Source organism: Hibiscus syriacus, unplaced genomic scaffold, assembly GCF_006381635.1.
Source record: "Hibiscus syriacus cultivar Baekdansim isolate YM2019G1 unplaced genomic scaffold, ASM638163v2 tig00110429_pilon, whole genome shotgun sequence".
NCBI classification, from domain to species: Eukaryota; Viridiplantae; Streptophyta; class Magnoliopsida; order Malvales; family Malvaceae; genus Hibiscus; species Hibiscus syriacus.
Window position 1 is genome coordinate 7,686,313 of NW_024062733.1, and position 23,283 is coordinate 7,709,595.

Here is a 23,283-nt window from a genome sequence, read left to right on the forward strand (position 1 = left end):
TCCTCAAGCCTTGGGCATCCATATTGACATGATTCAAAACTCCTACCGGCGGCTCCAGATACCGTTGAACATTTGCAAAGAGAGTCCAGGCTAAACACGTCAAACCATCGGCAACCCGATTACATTCTTGGGGGACATAACTGAACTGAAGACTCCAATATGTGGTACCATCATAGAAATACCATTAACTCTAGGCTGGCGTTGAAGCACAGCGATAGCCTACTTACTATCAGATTCAATAATAATCCGTCCACAGTTTCTCCTTTTAAAATTTATTAATTGCGTATATGGATTTTAACTGATAAATTTTCTCCTTTAATACTAAAAAAAAGCAAGAGGATAAAATACACAAATGGTTTTCGCCTATAAAATATTGTTTTATTGAATCCTCGGATTATTATGAGCTATGAAGCACGGGGACGGCAAAGGAGCCCCGTTTTAAATACTCGATACATTTCGGGTACGTGGACGGCCGGAGTACGGCCCGGGGACGTGCCATGATGGCAGGTACGGCTGACCGAATCCAGGGATGGTCAAATCTTTCTTGGAATGAATTTCGTAAGCTTCCATGGATACGCTTTGCATCTTCAAAGCTTGTTCTTTGAATGTCTCTAAAGCTTGCTTCCATGCTTCATTTGATTCTTCTTCGCTCCCCACTCCATCCTTTTCTCTCTACTTCTAGTTCTGAATGCTTCTAAACCAATAACTAAACAAATAAAATTAGGAAGAAAGGGACATTTTCTTAATACCATTTTCAATAATCACAAAGTAAAACAAATGAAAACTTGTAAGTTCAAAGGAAGTAGAAATCATTTATTTGAATCAGAACTCACTGATTTCTCGTGGGAAGCTGCGAAAGCGACGACGGAGTGATTGAAGTGAAGCCGTGAATGGAATGAACGAAAACCGACAGCCAATTCATTGGGAGCGGCGAGAGAGACTCTGTTAGAAGGCGGTCTGAGCCGTAGGAAAGGCGGCAAACAAAGTGTAACTGGAGAAGCAGAAGCACAAGTGATCGGTCTCTTCAATGGCTCCACGGCGGAGCTAGGGTTAGGGCTTTTGATTGATAACATTTTCCAGTATCACCAAAATTTTTCTTTACTTTTTTTCACAGTAAGCCAAAAACATTTTGATTAAACAAAAGGAAAAAGGGTAACCAAGGATTGGGCGAAATGCACGAGAAATAATTTTGGGTAAATTGTCCCATTAGTCACTTAATTAGTTTGTACATCAATCTTGAAATTTGATATTTTAATATTGTGATTTGTTTATGAATTTTACTATTCTAAATTTAATATTGTAGTTTGAGTCTTGATATTTGACTTTATTTATGATTTTTTATATATATTTATAATTTTAAATTTACTTTATCCTTGTCGTCCCTGTATCCTATAATTTTAAAAATTATCGTTTTCCGTCCATGTTCCTGTATCTGTCCCTATATCCGTATCAGTGCAACATAGATTATGAGTTACAAAACAATACTCTAACTATAGGACATTGTTTTTTAAGTCCCTCGACTATTAAAAATTACAAAATGGTCATCTGACTATTCATCGTGTTCCAAACTCGTCCTTTTTCGTTAAAAAATTTTTGGTAGTTTGAGCTAGACATTAACCTACTGACTGAGGTGTGATAGTCGTTTCAGATCCGGAGTTCATATTATATCATATCTCAGTTAGCAAGTTAATGTCTAACTCAAATTGCCATCAATTTTAACAAAAAGGACGAGTTTGGAACACAATGAATAGTCGGGTGACCATTTTGTAACTTTTATTACTCAGGGGACATAAAAAAGTAACGTCCTATAGTCAGGGGACCAATGGTGGAACCAAAAATACTTTTTAGGGACGACACACATATGTTAACAATATACAATTTTAAATGGGATGGGTATAAATAAAATTTTAAGGTTGGCATCGTCCGTATAATAAGTAACTAATCAAAGAAAACTCATATATCAGGGTGGGCACAAAAAATTTCAAAGTGGACACCATCAGAAAAATAAGTAATTAATCGAAGAAAATTCGGATTTCAGAGTGGGCACATGCCCATTCTTTTTAAGCTGTGGCTCCGCCACCGCAAATTGTAACTTTTAATAGTCAAATGATTCAATAAAGTAATATTATGTAGTCGGAGGATCATATGTGTACTTTACCCTAAAAAATAACAAGTAAAACCCAAAAGTGTTCATTTCAAGGAGTATACAACACTTGACCGATTCTCTTTACTTGAAATGAGATAAATTTAAAAAAAAAAAAAAGGAAATGGTGTTGTTTTAGAATCAAAAGCATTCAATTGTTGGTTAATGGTCCACAATAGACATGAGGCATGACAATTCCTTATTGTCTTTTCAAAAAGATCATCCTTAAAGTCAATAAATAAGCATCTGACTTTCACCTCTTTTGTAAATGGAGTCTGTTGTATAAAATGTACAGTGTAATTAAGAAATTGCCTATTCCAACAATTTTAGAGGTTCCACTATAGCGGTATGCAACAATTCAGATAGAGAAACCGTACTGCCAATTAACAATAACAATAAGGGGGCGTTTGGTTGGATGGAATCCTTTGAAATTGATGAGAATTGAAATTTAATTCCACCACTTTCTCATGTTTGGTTCAAGTTTTTCAAGATAATTTGAATATCTGATGGAATTCAATTCCATCAAATGATTGATCATACTACCCTCATCAATCTTTTAGTAACTTATTCATATATTGAATAAAAATATTTTTTTATTATTTCGGGTCGGGGGGTTTCTAATTCATATATTCGGGCCGGGTCGGGTGAAACTTTATTTTGGTCGGGTCGGATCGGGTTTTTTTAAGTGTGATATTCGGGTCGGATTAAGTCACTGTTTTTTTAAAATAAAAATAATTTTTTATTATTTCGGGTCGGGTCGAGTTGGATTTCTAATTCATATATTCAGGTCAGGTCGGATGAAACTTTATTTTGTTCGGGTCGGGTTTTTTAAGTGTGATATTCGGGTCGGGTTTAGGGTGAAAAAAACCGGACCGACCCGAAAATATATATAATTCGGGTCGGGTTGGATTAAGTCACTGTTTTTATTAAATAAAAATAATTTTTTATTATTTCGGGTCGGGTCGGTCCGGATTTCTAATTCATATATTCGGGTCGGGTCGGATGAAACTTTTTTTTGTTCAGGTCGGGTCGGGCTCGGGTTTAGGGTGAAAAAAACCGGACCAACCCGAAAATATATATAATTCGGGTCGGGTCGGATTAAGTCACTGTTTTTATTAAATAATTTTTTTATTATTATTTCGGGTCGGGTCGGATGAAACTTTATTTTGTTCAGGTCGGGTCGGGTTTTTTAAGTGTGATATTCGGGTCGAGTCGGGTTGGGTTTTTTGAAGTGTGATATTCGGGTTAGGTCATGTCGGGTTCGGGTTTAGGGTAAAAAAACTGGACCGACCCGAAAAAATATATAATTTTACCTTATATATTTAGGAATAATTACAATAATACCCCCTCTATATATAATTTTTTTCAATTAAGTCAATGTTTTTATTGAATAAAAATAATTTTTTTATTATTTTGAGTCGTGTCGGGTCGAGTTTCTAATTCATATATTGAATAAAAATAGTTTTTGTTATATTTTTTGGTAACTAATTAACATACTCCGATTGGAATGTATCGAAATATTGCTCTATCTTTTGGTAACTTATTAACATATTTTAATTGCGATGATTTTAACTTATAATGTTTATTAGCATGGTTTTTATAATTTATTGAAATGAATAACCAATCAATAAAATGAAAATTTAATATTTTTTAATTTTTTATAATATATTACTACATGTAAGTTCTAAAATAAACTAAAATAAAGCAAAAAAACAAGAAGGACAATTCTGTCATTTTACATTACTAAAATCAAATTCATCTGACATGTCTGCGAACCAAACAGAATATGGAATTGGATTCTAATTCCATTTCCTGCCAACCAAACAGAATATGGAATTGGATTCCAATTCCTACATATTTCAATTCATTCACATATTTCAATTCCCTCATAAACATTCCAGCGAACCAAACGCCACCTAAGGGTTTGTTTGGTTGGGGGAACGTGAGATTCTCATGAGAATGGAATCCACATTCCTCCGTTTGGTTGGCCGGAAATGTCATTCTCGGTAATCTTACATTACCAATAGTGGATTTTTTGGGGTATATTATCGGGAATGTCATTACCTCCCTTTCCTTAGGTATTGTTGGATTACCGACGTTTTGGACTAAAATGCCCTTAAAATTTTTGTTTTTTTTAAAAATATCCTTATTCTGTCATTGAATAATAAAAATTCTACGAAGGCTAAATTACAAATTTATCCTTAAATTATTTTAGATTTACAAAAAAAATCTATAATTAAAATTTTGTATAAAGTTTAGGGGTTAAAATAAAATTTTACCCTTAGATTAAACCTTTTATATTTTCAATTTTGTAAAAAAAATATAAATTTTATGAAATTAAATTTTTTAAAGAAAATATATAAATATTTTCCAACTTATTAAAAAACAAATATATAATAAGGACAAGTTGGTCAAATATACATTCCAATAATCTTTTATTCCTTTAACCAAACACGGTAATCTTACATTCCTGCTAAACCAACCAAACACAAAATACAACATTCCCAGTAATCCTATTCCCTGGTAATCTTACATTCCCACTGGTAATCTTACATTCTGTGAACCAAACACACCCTAAGGGTGAGCAGATTAACATGTAATCGTTAATTAATATAATCGTTATATTTTATATATTGATTAATCGAACGATTGAGATTAAATAATTTTAGTTAATCAAGTTTTTGAAAATGACAATTAATGGTTATAATTACGAATTTTGAGTATAATTGTTGCTTTATTTTTATTAAAGATTTGTCTTTGAAACTTTGATAGTGTATTAGCCTTGCATTATGCGTTAGAACTCTACAATATGATTGATGATGACATATTTTGTGTTGTGTTTTAACTTTAAACTAATACAATAGTATGTAGTATGAATATGTAAATGTATTAATTATTATAGTATCAATATGTACTTTTCAAAAGAAAAAAGTATAGAGTTTGTGTTTAAAACCTTTCTAATTAAATAATTTTTTTCTTGAAAATTTTAATATAATATTTATTTGAGAAGTACTTTCATTATACTCAAAGAAGCATTGAATATGTAAAATGGAAATTTGTAATAGGTTGCGAATTGTTAATAACAACTAATCGTTAACGGTTAATCATTACCTGATAAACATCGAATTTTCAAATAAATAAATAATTTAATCTCAAATAAATAATAAAAGTAGCATAGAGAAATAGAGGTTCATCCACAATGACTAAGGAAGTCTGAATAATTTGCTTGTTTCGATCATTGGGTTTTACTGTAAAGGTAAAAAATAGGGGGTTTATAAATAGTAAAAGTAATAAAATAATAAAAATAAATAATAAATGGAAAATGGAAAATGAGGTGAAAGTAAATAAAATAGAAGAATTCAATAGAGATGATATAACCTTAGGTTTTGCTTAGCCTCAATTTCAATCGATCATCAAAATAGATTTTCTCTCCTTGATGCACGCCAATTACAGTCAACGAAGCCCAACATTCGTAGCTAACTCTTCTATCGGGTTAACCGAGACTATCTCCGAAATTCGGTCTTTTCTGGATTAATCATGTTTATCGATGTTAGCACCAAGACAACTTTGAGTGCTGGAAGAGCCCAACTCGGGTTATGGCGTCTCTTTGAGAATCGAACTCGAATTACGATAAACTAATTCGTCTTTCCAACTGTATTTCAAAACAACCTTCAAGCCAACAACGTCTTTTTGGATTGAAGATGTAGTAACTTTAAAGGAATGACCAATTGCTACTCCTAATTTTCAGAGAAACGAAGAATGTCGTCCAAAGTTATGAAGAACGAGACTCAATTCTAACGATTTAGAATTGAGCTTCACAAAGTTTTAGGCTAAGTGGAGTTTAGCTAAGCATGAATTTAATCATGCTTAGCATTGTGAAAAGAAAATAATGAAAGAAAACAAAGAGACGAAAGAAAAGTAAAACTTCAATAAATACATTGGAAATATAAATTTCAATCTAATTCCTAAAAATAATTAAATTAAAAACTCCTACCCAGAGTTCTAAGTAAATAAAATAACTAATTCTTAAATAAAAAATAATAATAAAATAATCAAACTAAAAAAATGTCACGAACGAAGGAGAAGAACAATGCAAAGGGTTCATGAGTAAAGCAAAGGAATTGGGTAATTCAAAGAAAGGGTTAGGGATTTTGAAAAAGAGAAATAAGGAATTAGGGATTTTGATTTGAGGAATTATGGCAGAAAAGATTAACATGAGATTGGAGTCACGTGAGGCACAAATGGACACTATGAAGAAAAACGAGAGCAAGCCCAACAGTGGATCCAGTTGGGAGCTCACCAGAGATGTTTGCCTTAGCTGTCACGGGAGAATGAAGTTGTTACAATAAGTTATAGAATTGTATAGCTGTTGATAATCTATTAGCCATAGTCTATTGTAATTATATAAAACTATGTACTGAAGGAGATAAATCTTATCTGATGAATGAAAAAAGAAATATTTTTTCTATAATCCCTCTTCTTCTCTTCTAAATCCTCTCATTTTCTTCGATCTCAACTTCTCTATTTCTCAAGGCTCATAACAAAAAACCTAAATTTTAAGGTTTATCACAAAAGATAAAAATAAATATTCAAGTCATATAGCTCTAGTTGAATTCTACTTCATCATCTTCTGGATAACATTGACCTAAGTAAATTCCAAATTAAATATTCAAGATAATTTTGTTTGTCTTCTAAAAATGAAAAATAAATTAGTAATATTCAAACAAACAAAAAAATAAAAAGTAAATAATAGTAAAAATATGCAATATTCAACACTTATCACTACCCGAATAGTTTAGATTAGACAGTGGTGATGAGAGATGAGAGTTTCCATTACAATAGTGGAGGGAGCCGGTGAAACATAGGCAAGTTTAATGGATCGAGTGGGTAGGGGGTAAAATTGGCCTAATAGGCTAGGTCATTTTCAAAATTAAGTCGGGATCTACGATATTTGTTATAATTACTTGAAATTCGTCGAGATCTACGATATTTGTTATAGTTACTTGAAATTCGTCGCGTCGACATAACAAATTATAATAAAAATATATTTATTATTAGAACTTGTCATCCCGACATGACAAAATCCAATAAAAAATATTTTATTGAAACTAATCACGTCGACATGACGAATTTAAACAAAAAAAATATTATTTAGATAAATTCATCACGTAGGCGTAACAAATTTACCCTACACTTTAACATTTATTGTAGATCTCAAAATAAAATCTGAATTGGTCTAATGGGCTAATTTTTTTGTCTGCTTGACTTATTTGTCAATTTTACCGCAGGTAGTTGACGATTACTGGGCTTGAATCAGAATTATCGGTTCAAGGTGATGGGGTGGAGCCTGAAACCCAATACCCTATTAACAATGATGGGATTGTTAACCTCTTCAAGAACATGGCTAAGAACATGGAACATATTTGGTTCCAACGTGATTAGGCAACCCTGTGCTGATATCATGATAGGCCAACACACTGCAAGTGTTTAGCAACGGCCATGTGACAAACATCGTCTAGCCTAGCCTATTTCGGTTACAGGCTAGACAAAAAAATGTAGCAAAAATTGTTCAAGAAATGTTCAGTGTTATGGTGGATTGGAGAGATGACCAAGCCTGTGTCCAACAGTTTCTGTGCCTCTAGAATTCTGATCTACCACATTAAAGGCTCCATTCTCAGCAGTTTCTAAAGAGTCTGCATCATTTGGTGCCCAGCATTGCCTGTTCGAACTGGGCGGAGTAGACCTTGCAATCTCAATAAATAGCTCTGGCTGGGAGGCTGAGTTCTCACGTATTGGGTTGTTGTCACTACACTGGCTGATGATCGTTCAGACTCGGCACTTCGTAGATTGGATAAGGCACTTAGGTCAAGATTTGGGAACACAGAACATCGGCATCGAGGACACTTCACATTCAGTCTAAGCCACTGGTCAATGCACTCCACATGAAAATTGTGAGCACAAGGCAATCCACGAACCTGCACCACTCCGTGTTAGAAACTCAAGATACAGCTAAAGTGAAAATATGGACTAAGCTTTAAAATCAGGAGAAGTTCTCTTCGTGGTGCTATTTTATTAGGTATTTTGTTTTCCATATGATCAGTGTGAGTTGCAGTGACACCGAAACTAACATATTCGGGCCAGTAACCTGCAAACTCAGGACTGTGACTATAAACTTCGGATCCCACAAACATAACAGATTTTACGTCAATATAAATCACCTTTAAAGAGCCAAATTCACAAGGAACAAATCCCACTTATAATTGATGGAGAGTGGCTTATCTACTCTTTAACCAAGAAGATTAGTAAAACTAAAAGGTTTTACCTCATTCCCTACATGGAACTCTTCCAAGCAGATTGGACATTCACTGCAATCGGTCGGAACGGCCTTCAACCAGAATTTCGGAAGTTCTTGAATGAGTGCTTCTACTGCTTCTGTCTGAGCAACGACCAAAAAAAGAGGGACGAATGACGATCAGGATAGAAAATATTTTATTTTATTCAGGTTTGTAGTAACTTGTACACAAAATCAGGATATTTTTCAAACTAATTAGAGTTTTATTGTTATTTTCAAATACTGGGGTTTTAGGGTCATATCTGTTCATTTTGCATATTTAATCAAGTATAGCGTCTAGTTATCAATACCTGCGTCACTGTAGTTTCAATTAGCTTTTACGCATTGAATATTATATTATTGAGACTCTCACTGTATATCAATCCCATCAGGTTTTCTCCCCGATACTCTGAGAACATAATTGTTCTTGTTTATTCCGGAATTCCTCTCTAAACTTATATATTCTATTTCTTATCCCTGCTTGTTCTACATGAGCTTTTCTAGGAATTTAAAATTTAACACAAACACGAAAATAGAACAAAGGAAATTATTAATAGGGTGCATGATAACTAAGCACCAACCTGAGCTGGAGTCAAATAATGTCCAGGATGGTACGGTGCCATATCTTGGCCCATGCCTCTCATCTCTTGACCAGCAGCTTCAAACGCCCAATCTGGTACACGAATCATGTCCACCAAGACCTAGATTAAAGTATCTGTTTAGTTCAGAGCCATCGGACTGAAATGATACAGATATGGAAGGAGAATTTCTGAAACCACCAACACTTGCACACATGCTTTAGATAGTCAAACAATTTTATGATAATTATAAACTAGACAAAATTGAAACAAAAGTGACTAATTCAAACAAAAGACAAAGACTGCATCATTTAAGGTTAAAAATGTGAATGATTGGACCACTTTTAGGCACTTTTTTTAATTCAAAGGTTGGTGGTCAGGTTCGAAGGATGTCAGGCACTGGAGAAACTATAGCGACTCAGCAGAACCAAGCTGCATTACCTTTCCAAGATCAACATTCTTGTGTATTCACATAATTGAATTAGATTTCCACTCAAAGACGGATAAATGTAGTGCTTTGGAACACCAAATTAGAAATTCTAGTCAAGCTTCCTACAGAAATCTCCACTTAGATTGGATAAGAAGCAAAATGAAAAACAAATGTTCAGAACGTAAATTGTGCAAATATTTACATCATAAACACCAAAGCAACCATTGCATACAAAATTATACACAAGATAATCTCTTTTGTTTACCTGAACTCGTTAACCTTTCCATGATACATTTATCACAAGTATATTTTATCCATATTTCAATATTAAACAAAACGCCTTGTGAATCTTTTATTTCCTCAAAACTCCAAGTCCATGACATATCATCAATAGTTGAATTTCAATGAAATAATAAACCAAGAAAAATTTTGCTGGATACACAACTCAAGATACATGTAGCAAGAGATTAAGAACTCACCCCGTATTCTGAAATAGGAATTCAGCAAGCCCGTAAGTGATGTGCTTGTCTTCGTGTCATCCACTGCAGAAAATGAATTTCATGAACAAAGATAGGAACATGGTAAGAAAAAAAGTAAAATGACAAACAAATTGTATGTTCTATGCACACATCCAGGTCATGAAAACACTTGACATTAAAGTAAAGAGACAGAAACAAAACAGAGTAGTCATCATGGATCCATAACATACAGAAGCAAGGTCATTGAAAGAGACTCTAATGAAGTATAGGCATGACTAACCTTCCCAATAGACATACAAGCAATGCAGAGCAGTCCACAGAAACTGAAAAACAGCCAAATAAGGAAACCATATTTCTGACCTTCTTCCGGCAACTGCATATGTTGCCATGTTAACCCCAGACTCCAGTGATAAGATAGCATTCAGAAGAGAACAATGCCAACAACCGTGAAAGCAATAAACACTTACACGTTCCTAGCACTGGTGAACCATAGAGTGCCAATTACAGTCCAGGCCCAAAGAAATGGATAGAGTAGCATAGACAGAATTGAGAGGACCACTATTCTTCCACAAAAACGAGCATACCTCTGCTGCCATCCCAAATCCCTAGAAGCAAATGAAGTCAAGCATAAGATAATTACCTGTCATGTAAAACAGCTGCTATTATCGGAATACTACCTTTTACAGAAAGAATTGCAGGTAACTGCAACTGAGAATCAAACAGTACAAAGTAAAAATAGATTTTTAAACTGTAATGGGTAATTGCCATTCTAGTAGCTACGTTGAGTGGCATGACAGCACTACTATGAAAAAAAAAAGCAACAATTTATACCTAAAGATGAAAAATTCTCAAGCCTGTGATCAAACAGTCTCATTTGAACTGCTTAAGAGTAAAAGATGAGTACTTACAAACCCATTCCAGCAGCGAGCCCGTTATCTACAAATATCAAAAGACGAAAAACGAACACAACAGTGTAATCAACCTGAAACAATAGCCATTGAGTTACGGATTCAGAAGAAACTTTTTCCTGCATCAGCAAAATCCAGAAGGAAAAAACTTCTTTCAATCCATAAAAAAATTCTCAAATAAAAAACACTCACCATGATCCATATATGCAATGGGTACGTACAATCATGATAACTCTTCCAATTGATTGCAACAATGATTCTAATCGAAAAGAATTGTTAAACTAACAAGTACTTCTCCAATAAACACAAAAGAAGACAACAATAGATTCATTTCCTCCAATTTTCCAAGCAGTCAAACTGTGCTAAACAAAACTCCATAAATGTACAAAAGTAGCAAGAAAATCAGAAACCGAACTGATAGAGAAAAAGGATACACACTTGTAGCCAGCATAGACAGGAAAAACCCATCATACCTGCAAAAAAGGGGGGACGATAATAAAAAAAACCTAATTTGAATGCATAAATAAATGAAAAAAAAATTAAAGAGATGAAAAACTAACCACTTGAAATCGACGCCTCTTATGGTCATAGAAGAAAGAGTTTGAAAAAAGTATAACAGAAGGAGTCGTCAGCTTTAGAGAGAGTAAGAACAGAAAAACACAAAAGATCTGATATTCATTCGGAACCCAAAAAACCAAAAACAAAAAAGAGGATGAAATCGAACAAGAATATATTCGTACGATGGTTAACTTTGCTTTAGTTTTTGATTCATTCATTAGAGAAACTAATTTTCAGAAATAACAAAGAAAAAGAAAGAAAATGGTAAAGGTGAAGTGAAATTCAGCAGCATTTTGAGGACTCGAAAGTAAACAAAAGGGCCGACCTTAGTTAATTCGAGGTGGCGTTGAAAATATTAAAATGTTACCTTCTTATTTAATTATGTTGAAATAAGATTTAATGCTTAAATAAGTGTCCAAAAATATAATTGATATGTCACAATTTAATAATTTTAAAAAATTTATATAAAATTAAAAAAATTATATATTTTAGAAAAATATATAAATTTTGAAATAACTCTTAAATTTTAAAAATCTTCATTTCAACCCCTAATATAAGAAATGCTAGAGATTTTTATAAATATAATAATATTTTTAATATTTAAAAAATTTTAAAATTATCAGATTGTGACACATGTTATTTAATGAAAAAAACTAACTTTGTTGACGGCTCGAGCACCAAAAGTGTTAACTTTTCTAACGTTAGGCACTCAAATGGGCCAAAAAAAATGTAGGCTCGTATTTAGCACAAAAGATATAATTTGGACACTTATTTGGGCACTAAGCCTTTAAATAATTATTAAATTTTATTTAATTTATCAAATTTTTACAAATTAAGTTTTATAATATGAGTAAACTACATAATTAATCACTTTCGTTTTAGTTTTGTACACTTTTCTTTAAATTTAAAAATATAATTGTTGAAAACATTTTGATGTTTCGATATAACAAATTGGGTGTTATTGAATTTTAAGATTTTATAATTATTTTTAAGTATATTCGATTAAATTATTCGAATATCAAAATATTACTTCAAGTTTTTTAAAGGTCAATTTTAATCCTTACTAAAGTGTAAAATTATGTTTGGATCTTAAAATATTTTTGATACAATTTTACAAAGTATTTCGAACCATAATCGAGCCAAAAATCAATTTTTACAAAGGGATCTACCGATACACTCTTTAGTGTATCGATGCGCACCCAACATCGAAGCTATTTTATGTACCGATGCACAACCATGCATCTATACACTCATGGCTCTTTTAAAACATCGAATGTAAATAGTGTACCGATACACCTGGTGTGTACCGATACACTCGGTCATATAACGGTCGAAATATTTGAATTTTACACACAGTGTACCGATACACCATAACAGTGTACCGATACACTCATGCTCCCAATAGATTTTTTAAATGATAATTACACAATAACGACTCTATTGACTTCTCCAATAATCCTCAACGTTCAGAAGTGATTCAAGGAGTATTTAAACAAGCTGAGGAGCCATTGATCAACAAGAATTGTGAGAAAAACAAAGAGAAACCCTTAAACATCAAGTTTGAGCATTTCAAGCCAATTTTCATTTAATATTCATTTTTACTTTCAATAACACTACTTGTACTCAATTATATTATTCTTGAGTGTTCTTTCTTTGTTCTAGAATTGTGCAAACATCTTGCCTTGTGAGGTTTTCTGTAAGTTTGCGAAATTTGTATTCTTCTCTTTGGGAGAGAGTGTTCTCAAGAATTTGGGGTATAATTCTTGAGGGAGTTGTAAGGTTACTCTTTGTCCTCAAAGGAAAGAACAAATTAGTGAATTTGTTGGGAAATCCTTAGTGTGAATGACTAAGATAGTAGACGTAGACTTTGGTTGAGAAAGTCGAACCACTCTAAATAGCTGTGCAAATATTTTCTATTTTCTGCAAAAGTTTCCACCAAAATTTTAATTGCCAATTCACCCTCACTCTTGGCTATTTCGTCGATCGATTAACTCAACAATAATCTTTAGTCGCAATGTAAAATACAGTATATCATTTTTTTATTAATTTAGGATAAGTACAAGGTAATATTTGTTTTAAAATAACTTTATACCAATTGACATTGAGCGCTCATACTCTTAACATTTCTAGTACTTAAATCCAATACCTTAAAGAGAACAACTCTTTTACCACAGATGTCATTTGACTCGTGAAAAACATATTAATGTTAAATTGGGAAAATGAGTTCCAGTTGAGCTATATATCCTTTATGCTACTCCATCTATTTCATAATTTTCTTTAATTATTGATGATATATATATCTTTTAAATATAATTATCTGAATTTAAAATTTTTAATTATTTTTATCATTTAAATCACATAATAAATTCTTATTTCACAGTCATTCGTCACATTAGGGTTAACTTCCAAAATGTTGCTTCATCATAGCCCGTAAGTTCATATGGGTGAGTACCGAGTAGAACAATGGATACCCGCCGAGTCACCAAGTACTCTCAAGCCTTATTCTGTGGTGGGTCCAACTGCAAAGCCCGTCCCATTTTTTAAGCTTATTTAGAACCAGTACCTATTTTTCCCCTCTAGTTTCGAGGTTTCACTTTAATTAATCTGAATTGACCTGAGTCACACATCTGGTTTTAGTGGGTAAGTTTCTAAACAAATTTTTTTACATACACAACGACTCGAAAATGAGACTTTACTTAAACGATATCAAACTATTTACCACTTGAACAACCCTTTTAGTAGAACCTATAGCTATTTTGTTAGATGGTTAACTTTATTAAATTATTTAGAATTAAAACATGATTAAATTAAAATAATTTATAAATATTAAAAATTAAATTTATTAAATTATAATTTTTTGATAGAAGCAACTAATTTTATTTAAAATAATAAATATTTCAAATTACAATAATGATTTACAATCACAATCGTAATTAAACACATAACTAGGAAAATTTCCTATAATCATTGAAACAAAATTAGCAACTTAAGATTACATAAGGATCATACAAGGAAAGATTAAATCTAACCAAGAAACTCGAACAAAGATAGATATAAACATATCTGATCGCATCGGTAAACAAACCACAAAAGGAGATCAAACTATTGAAAGATCACTGATAAATCGCAAATCAGAATCGAGCGACGTGAAAAGCTATCCACAAACGCAAATTGGGTATTCAAATCCAATTCGATGGTCCAAAGCAGGGAAGATCAACAAGATATTGATAAGTGTCATATTGATCTGTTGTGGCGATATCAAATCAACCTTGAGAAAAAAAAATGGAAAAACGACCAAAGAACAGAAAAACATGTCAAAAAGCATAAGAAAACATGTTGTAAAAGCATATGAAAACATGCAACACAAATAGAATTATTGAAAATAAAAAAATAAAAGAAAATAAATATACGATATAGAAATAAAAAATATAAAAAATAATATCGACGGTTGACAACCAACATTAAAATTAATGTTGTCATCAATCAACAAAAACGAAAAAGAAAATATATGACCGGCACACTAATGATAGAAAACTAAACGTGTTATTATATTTTAAAATAGGTCTAATCTTATTAAATATATAAATATGAAAACTAGACGTGTTATTATATGAATTTTAAAATTATTACGTCAGTCTTTTTATTTAGTTATGAGAATAAAATGAATCACATAATTTAATAACCTACTCTTTATTATTATTATTGTTTTTAAAAATTCTAACTTTAATTTTAATATTAAATTGAAATTGAAATATTTTAATAGATTAACTTAATGTATAATACATATATGACAATTAAATGTAAACCAGACCAAACAAACATATGATAATTACGTACAGCGAGGCATGCAAAAGAGGGGAGAAACAATTGTCCCCGACATCAGGCGGATCTGCCAATCCCTGCTAGTTTTGGCTGGAGATGCGTGTTCCACGCGTTTCTAAACAGCGGGTGGGCCTTTGTAACAGCCTGCAAACTAAAATGAATGGCACAAAACTCAAAATGGTATACGGAAAAGGACCATACCAATACGGTAAATGTCCGACACACCCACGGATCCCAGACTCCACCTGGCCCCACTCTGCCCCCAATTATAATTTAAATAATCTATATTAAATATCACTCATCTTTAAGTTCGGACTTAAAAATGTCATCGACATTTTAATTTTGTTAATTTTAATAAAGACGTTTATATTTCACTGCAATTTTGTCACTCGCCGTTAATCCGTTAACGAGACGATGACATGATATATTTTTTCCGTGACGACGATGACATGTCACTCATCAAAACGACGTCGTTTTGGCACGACCGTTTTGATGCTTAAAAAGCTCAAAACGACGTCCTTTTGTTGATGAAAAATATGTTTTTAATGAGATTCAAACCGTAGACATTTAGAATCCAAATCTAAATACACAACCACCAAGCTAACTTAAGAACTTGGTATAACCTTAGCAAAACTATTATAAATAGCAACGCTACCACCGTCACCCTCATTATCTTCCTCATTATCTTCATGTGAAAATATTCAAACAAACAAACAAACCCTAATTCTTCTGCATTTCATTCCAAGAACGTTTCCATGACATCCGTGTACATCCCGGGCTCGGAGTTCCTATACTCCCCGGGTTGGTGCTGATGATGCTCGACTGAAGTCGACGATGAAGACGTTGCCATCCTTGCGGGTATCAGAAAGTTCTTTAACTTATCCATCTTCCTCGTATTCTTCGGATGACTATCCAAGCTATATGGATTTTGATTCGAGTATTTTTCTTCGAGTATAAGTGGGTGATGGTTTGTTTCTGGTTTGTTCCCTACGCTCTCAGAGTTGAATAAAAGCTTGGTGTCTTCGGTTCGTCCGGTGAGAGCACTGAAGAAACTCAAGCCATTAGGCCATTTGATGTCGTTTTCATGCTCAACCATCATGTCTTCCATTTGGGTTTCGGACGAACGTGGTAGTAGGAACATGTGGGTTTCGTCTTTGGGTTGCTGAAATCCAAGTCTAACCGGGTTCTGAAAATTAGGCGAAGCAAGCGTCGGATTAGTTGTTGTCGGAAGTGGTTGTTGGCTCCAATTGAAGAGCGGAGGAGGTGGCAACATTGGAACGGTGGACTGCTTCGAAAGAATAGTCGATAGTGACGAACCATTTCTATTCAATGAAAATAACTGAGACAGACAGAAACCAGATTGGTATCCAAGAGATTTAAAGGTATGCCTCATTCTCAGAACAAAATGAAGGTCTTCGGGTATCTGTTGATTAAAAAACCAGGCTTCAATCCCAAAAATCGACTAAACAACTAGTAATCATAATTTTTTTCACATGAAGAACCAAATTTATAATAGTTTTGTTAAGATTATACCAAGTTCTTAAGTTAGTTTGGTGGTTGGGTATTTAGATTTGGATTCTAAAGGTCTATGGTTCGAATCTCATGAAAAACATATTTTTCATCAACAAAACGACGTCGTTTTGAGCTTTTTGAGCATCAAAACGGTCGTGCCAAAACGACGTCGTTTTGATGAGGGTGCCATGTCATCGCCGTCACGGAAAAAAGATGCCATGTCATCGTCCCGTTAACGAATTAACGGCGGAGTGGCAAAATTGCAGTGAAACATAAACGCCCGTGCTAAAATTGGCAAAATTGAAATATCGATGGCATTTTCGAGTACGAACTTAAAGATGAGTGATATTTGACATAGATTACCCTTATAATTAATAGTACTAAAAAATAAGATAACTTAGTGTAAACTTTAGTGTAAATTACACCGTTCCTCACTGAATTTTATTATCTCTCCTAGTTTGATCAACGTACTTTCAATTTTGTTGAGTTAATCGATTGATGGAATCGACCAAGAGGGGGTGAATTGGCAATTAAAAAATTGGTGGAAGATTTTGCAGAAAATTAAAAGTAATTGCATAGCGATTTAGAGTGGTTCGACTTTCTCAACCAAAGTCTACGTCCACTACCTTAGCTATCCACACTAAGGATTTTCCAACAAATTCACTAATTTGTTCTTTCTTTTGAGGACAAAGAGTAACCTTACAACTCCCTTAAGAATTATACCTCAATTCTTGAGCACACTCTCTCCCAAAGAGAAATACACAAATTTCGCAAACTTACAAGAAAACCTCACAAAGTAAGATGTTTGCACAATTCTAGAACAAGAAAAGAACACTAAAAATGATTACAAATGAGCATAATGTATGTTTTTGAAAGCAAAATGAATATTGAAGGAAAATTGGCTTGAATTGCACAAACTTGGTGTTTGATACTTTCTCTCTTGTTTCTCAATGATTTCTTGTTTATCAATGGCTTCAGAACTTGTTTAAATACACCTTGGGATGATTCTAACCGTTGGGAACCATTTGGATGAAGTTAGAGCCGTTGTAGTGTGAAAAACAATTAATAAAACAGCTTGGAGCGTGGGGGTATCGGTATCCCTTCATAGGGTATCGATACCTGCAGTGTAAAATTTAAATATTTTGACTGTTATATGCCTTAGGGTATTAGTACCTCCTGAGGGGTATCAGTACCATTTCATAGGGGTATCGGTACCATCCGAGCATTTTGTTATTTCTCGAAACCAAAACGTTCATAGGGGTATCGGTACTCTATAGGGGGTATCGATACCATACTAAGTAAATTTTATTTTTGGCTCGAATATGACTCGAAATACTTTGTAAAAATTGTTTCAAAAATATTTTAAGATTGAAACTTAATTTTACACTTGAGTAAGTATTGAAATAGACTTTTTGAAAACTTGGAGTAATAATTTTCATATTCAAATAATTTAATAGAATATATAATTCAATATAAAATCTTAAAATTAATTAACACTTAATTTGTTATATCGAAACATCAAAATATTTTCAACAATCTCCCCCTTTTGATATAACAAAACATTTTAGTAATTTTAAGGTTTTCTATTTGAAAATCATTTTTGAAATCAAGTTTGAAAAAATTGAAAAAATTACCCCCTTACTCTAACACTTCTCCCCCTTTTTGTTAAATAAAAAAGAAGACTCTAAAAGGTTTATATAACAAGTTTTTGCCAATTGATGTGAATTAGATAAAGCTTAAGCTGCTAAATCAAAATCAAGAGAAAGAATAACCATGAGTTCCATAATCAATATTCATAAACAAATGTGCAATGGAAATTGGTCATATATTCTAAATGATGCAAAATTAATAGACTTTTAAGTTCAATATTCAAATAAATACATTCAAACCAACAATTACCATCCCAAACATCTAAAATATCCATAACAAATTCAAATCACAAATATTCAAAGCAAATTTAAACATCCACAAAAGCATCAAAAAAGCTAAAAACAATAAGTTCTAAGTTCAATCCTAGATATCTAAAGCAAAGCAAGGTTCAAGCATCCGTTGGAGGATCAGGAGGAGGATAATGAGCTCGCATAGCTGCCATCACATGTGTGAGTGCATTAATACGTTCATTCATAGTTGTATTGTTCGTGCGTATCTCCCAGAGAATTTCCAATTGTTGAGCTCCCATTGTGGATAAATGAGACTTTATGGAAGTTATGCGTGAATCCATGGATACATATCGAAAATCGAATGTCTCCATAAAAGATTGAAAATATGGAGGCATTTGATCCGCTTGTTGTGCTTGTTCTTTAGGCTGTTCCGGCTCGTCGTCGGCTTCGTCAATATCTTGCATTATTTGTTGAAGCTCTGGATCGTCATCAGCTCCCGGTGGAGCTCGTGAAGAACTAGCTCCCGGAGTTTCCTCAGAGGATCGAACCCATACATCGGTTTCCTTATCCTTTGTCCATCCTGATCTCGTTAAGGAAAGAAGATTAATTTGGTTTTGAGAGGGATGGCTACATCAAGCTGTACCCTAAGCTCGGTTTTCTTAAACAAGTTACTCAGTAGACAACCATAAACTAGACTTGGACAAGTTTTCTTATTAGGAACGAGATTCACGGTGTCAACGAGAACCGAAAAGATAATATAAGGAAGGTTAATTTTCATATTATTATGGATACAATGTATCAACCACAAATCTAAGGCTCTAAGAGTGGAGTATTTTCCTCCGGATGGTCTAAACCACCAAGAGATCAAAAGATGAAGAAATCGATCGTGATGATCTAAGATACTCGCACTTGATCTAACCTTGTAACGGGAACCTATGATTTATTTTTCATTGTATAATCCATTATCATCTAAGTCAAAAGCATTTGCTATATACTGAGAATCAATCTAAATGAATTGACCAAGAAGATAGGATCGAATCCCTATGTTTGTAATTTATTCTTGATTTTGAATGCAAACGACATTGGAATAGAAGATTCGAACGGGTTGTTGATAAACAATCGGTTCGAGTTGACAGAGTTTATCAAATTTCCAATCTAATAGGGTAGGTAGATATCTAAAGTTCATATCTACCATAGATTGAAGGGACAAGATGCATTCTTCGCGAATTTTATATGACTCAAAGTAATGAGAATACCTATAGTGTAGATCTTGTCTACGTCCAGGTTCATTAAAGCACGAATTACCTATAGTCATAATGGAATCAGGAATTTGAGGAGGAATTGGAGGATTTGGATTTGGAGGTGGGTTTTGAGGTCAGTTAGGCCGACTAGAAGAGGACCTAGGTCGTTTGTGAGACATGACTTAGGAAATCGGAATAGAATGGATAACCTGCAATTTTGAAAACACATGTATGCAAATATATCAATCCCAAAAACTCAATAATGTTTTAAAACTATTTTAAAAATAATGTTTAAGAATCATAATACGTATAGTTTTTCATGAAAATAACATAATTGAATCAAAAACATCAATTAAACCCATGATTTTCAAAAATAATATATATATATATATATATATATTATTTTTTTTATTTCGAAATTTTGAATTTTTTTGAAAAGTATTGTGTTTTTGATGAAATTAGTTGTAGAATCTAGTTTAGAAGAAACATGTGATTAATGCCCGATAATTATTTCAACCAGAACTAATCTAAACTAGTCCTAAGTTCAAAAATTAATTGAAATAGAGGTTTTTGAACAATACCTTGAAAATTTTGGATTTGAGTGGAATATAGTGATATTTTGCACGAATTAATGATTGAAACAGGATTGGGAGTTGAGATGCAAACAAATTCCGACTAAAAATCGATGTTTTGAAGCAATGTAGTGATTTAGGGGAGATGGAGAGAGGGAACGGCGGCAAAGAGTGAGAAGAGAGGGTTTGAGAAAATGTGGTTTATTTGGGGTGTTTATCAACAAACCCCGTGGAGGGTATCAGTACCATCAGGGGGTATCGATACCCATTCAAAGATGGTATCAATACCTATTGCAGGGGTATCGATACCTATTCAAAGGGGGTATCGATACTCTATGCACAAAAATGTCAAAAATCCATTTTAAACACTCAAAATGCTAAATTAATTAGCTCTAGTGGTATTGGCAACTCATATATTGAAAATTAATCATGTTCAATCAATCAATTTAATCCATAAAATTAATTTTCTCCAAAGAACATAAACTCCCCCTAACTAATAGCAAATAATGCAATAAAAAATTTATTATTATAAACATTTTTCATTTATTCATAAAAGTGCTAAAATTAATTTAAACATTAAGTGAGGAAAGGTCAGTTAAACCTAATTCTCTCCTAAGTTTCCAAAATCTTTCTTTATCTAAAGGTTTTGTAAAAATGTCCGCTAATTGGTGCAAAGTATCAACAAATTCTAGAACTACATATTCCTTAGCGACATGATCTCTAATGAAGTGATGTCTAATTTCAATATGCTTAGTTCTAGAGTGTTGGATGGGATTTTTAGTGAGACAAATAGCACTAGTATTGCCACACTTGATAGGAATGATACCTACTTCAATTCCATAATCAAAAAGTTGTTGTTGTTTCATCCATAAAACTTGTGCACATCAACTACCGGATGTATTCCGCTTCAGTGGTAGATAATGCCACACAATTTTGTTTCTTTGAAAACCAAGAAATCAACATATTTTCAAGGAATTGGCAAGTATCAGAGGTGCTTTTCCTATCTAATTTGCATCCTCCATAATCCGCATCAGAGAAGGCATGCAAGCTAAAGTTAGAGTCTCTAGGATACCAAAGTCCTAAACTAGGAGTGTCCTTAAGGTATCTAAAGATTCTCTTAACAGCTAGTAAATGTGTCTCCTTAGGACATGATTGAAATATGGCACATAAACAAACACTAAACATAATGTACGGTCTACATACAGTTAAATAAAGCAAAGAGCCAATAATTGACCTATATAATTTAACATCCACATATTTACCTCCTTCATCTATGTCAAGCTTTGTTGATGAGCTCATTAGAGTGTCATGAGGTTTCCCATTTTCCAGTCCAAACTTCTTGAGCATATCTTTGACGTACTTAGCTTGATTGATGAAGATGCCATCTTTTCTTTGCTTGATTTGGAGTCCCAAGAAAAATGAGAGCTCCCCCATCATGCTCTCTCGAATTCACTTTGCATTAGCTTAGAAAATTCTTGGCAAAGAACATCATTAGTAGAACCAAATATTATATCATCAACATAAATTTGAACTACTAATAAATCTTTACCTTTATGATTTAAAAACAATGTAGTGTCAACCTTCCCTTTTGAAAAACCTTTTTCGATTAAAAAATTTGACAATCTTTCATACCAAGCTCTAGGAGCATGTTTTAAACCATAAAGAGCTTTTGTCAATTTAAGAACATGATTTGGAAATTTTGAATCTTTAAAACCAGGAGGTTGTTCCACATACACTTTTTCTTTTATAAAACCATTTAAAAATGCACTTTTAACATCCATTTGATATAATTTGAATTCATTGAAACATGCAAATGCTAATAACATTCTAATAGCTTCCATCCTAGTTACGGGAGTGTAACACCCCCAACCCGTACTCGACCCGAATACGAGTCTGAGATGTCACATTACCTTTTTAAAGCATTATTCTTAAGAAAATAACAAAACATTTGAATTATATTAAGAAAATACGATAATTTACATATATATATATGTTTATACAAGATTCACAAAATACTCAGAGCATACACAACTTAACCTTCTATTACATGCCAACACTGATTTACATAACAAAATGACATACTATTAAGTTGCTTCTGATATGATAGTTGCAGGAGTAATGTTGTCCATCTGCTTAACCTCGATCATCTACTTTATCAAATCCTATGTGTGCAACACTCACACGCTAAGTCATCGACTTAGTGAGGCAATATAATAATAACCATAAAATATAAAGAAATTGCCAAAATGAGATGGGTTACAACTGATTCTGATCTAGCTTGTGCTCGAAATCCCGAATCTCTTCCTCTTTTTTATGGTGCTAAGTTGGAAGAAACACCTGTCCTCTTTGATGTTTGAACTCTTGAATCCCCGAATCTCTCATTCTGGGCTCTCTCTAAAGCTTTTGCATGATTGATCACCTCCTGGAACGAGGACAAATTCAATACTATCAGCATCTCTTTCAATCTAGGGCGTAATCCCTCCACAAACCACTCACAAGCATCTTTTTCAGTAGGCACAAGCTCGGCTGCGAACTGACTCAGCTTGTTGAACTCGCACTCATACTCATATATAGAGCGGTTCATCTGTTTCAAATTCAAAAACTCCTGCTTCATATGCCGAATAAACTGATCTCTAATGTACTTATTTTTAAATTCATCTAAGAACAAAGACCAAGTCAACTGGTCACTGGACATCCTCATGGTGATGTTCGTCTACCATATCCTCACCTAACCCCTCAGCAACGAGACAACTCCATCTAACTTCTCCACTTCAGAACAGTGGAGACCATCCAACATGATTTTCAAATCATTTAACCAAAGATCTGCCG

The 23,283-nt window shown here is 33.2% G+C and overlaps 1 protein-coding gene, 1 long non-coding RNA gene and 1 pseudogene across 2 annotated transcripts; all 3 read right to left on the minus strand.

Moving 5' to 3' along the window:
• Nucleotides 1-524: 524 nt before the first annotated feature.
• On the minus strand, nucleotides 525-1,116 carry LOC120124959 (protein FATTY ACID EXPORT 3, chloroplastic-like). Its single transcript, XM_039143502.1, has 2 exons — nucleotides 834-1,116; nucleotides 525-694 (listed from the first exon to the last, which is right to left on the minus strand). The coding sequence occupies exons 1-2, from the start codon at nucleotides 1,071-1,073 to the stop codon at nucleotides 632-634; spliced, it is 303 nt and encodes a 100-aa protein (XP_038999433.1). The 5' UTR covers nucleotides 1,074-1,116; the 3' UTR covers nucleotides 525-631.
• A 6,297-nt stretch (nucleotides 1,117-7,413) lies between these two features.
• LOC120124891 lies at nucleotides 7,414-11,756 on the minus strand (annotated as a pseudogene).
• Nucleotides 11,757-15,975: 4,219 nt separating this feature from the next.
• LOC120124892 lies at nucleotides 15,976-23,002 on the minus strand. The gene is made up of 3 exons (XR_005516313.1): nucleotides 22,993-23,002; nucleotides 17,694-17,698; nucleotides 15,976-16,120 (listed from the first exon to the last, which is right to left on the minus strand). It is a non-coding gene; the product is annotated as an uncharacterized LOC120124892 (long non-coding RNA).
• Between the last annotated feature and the right edge of the window lie 281 nt (nucleotides 23,003-23,283).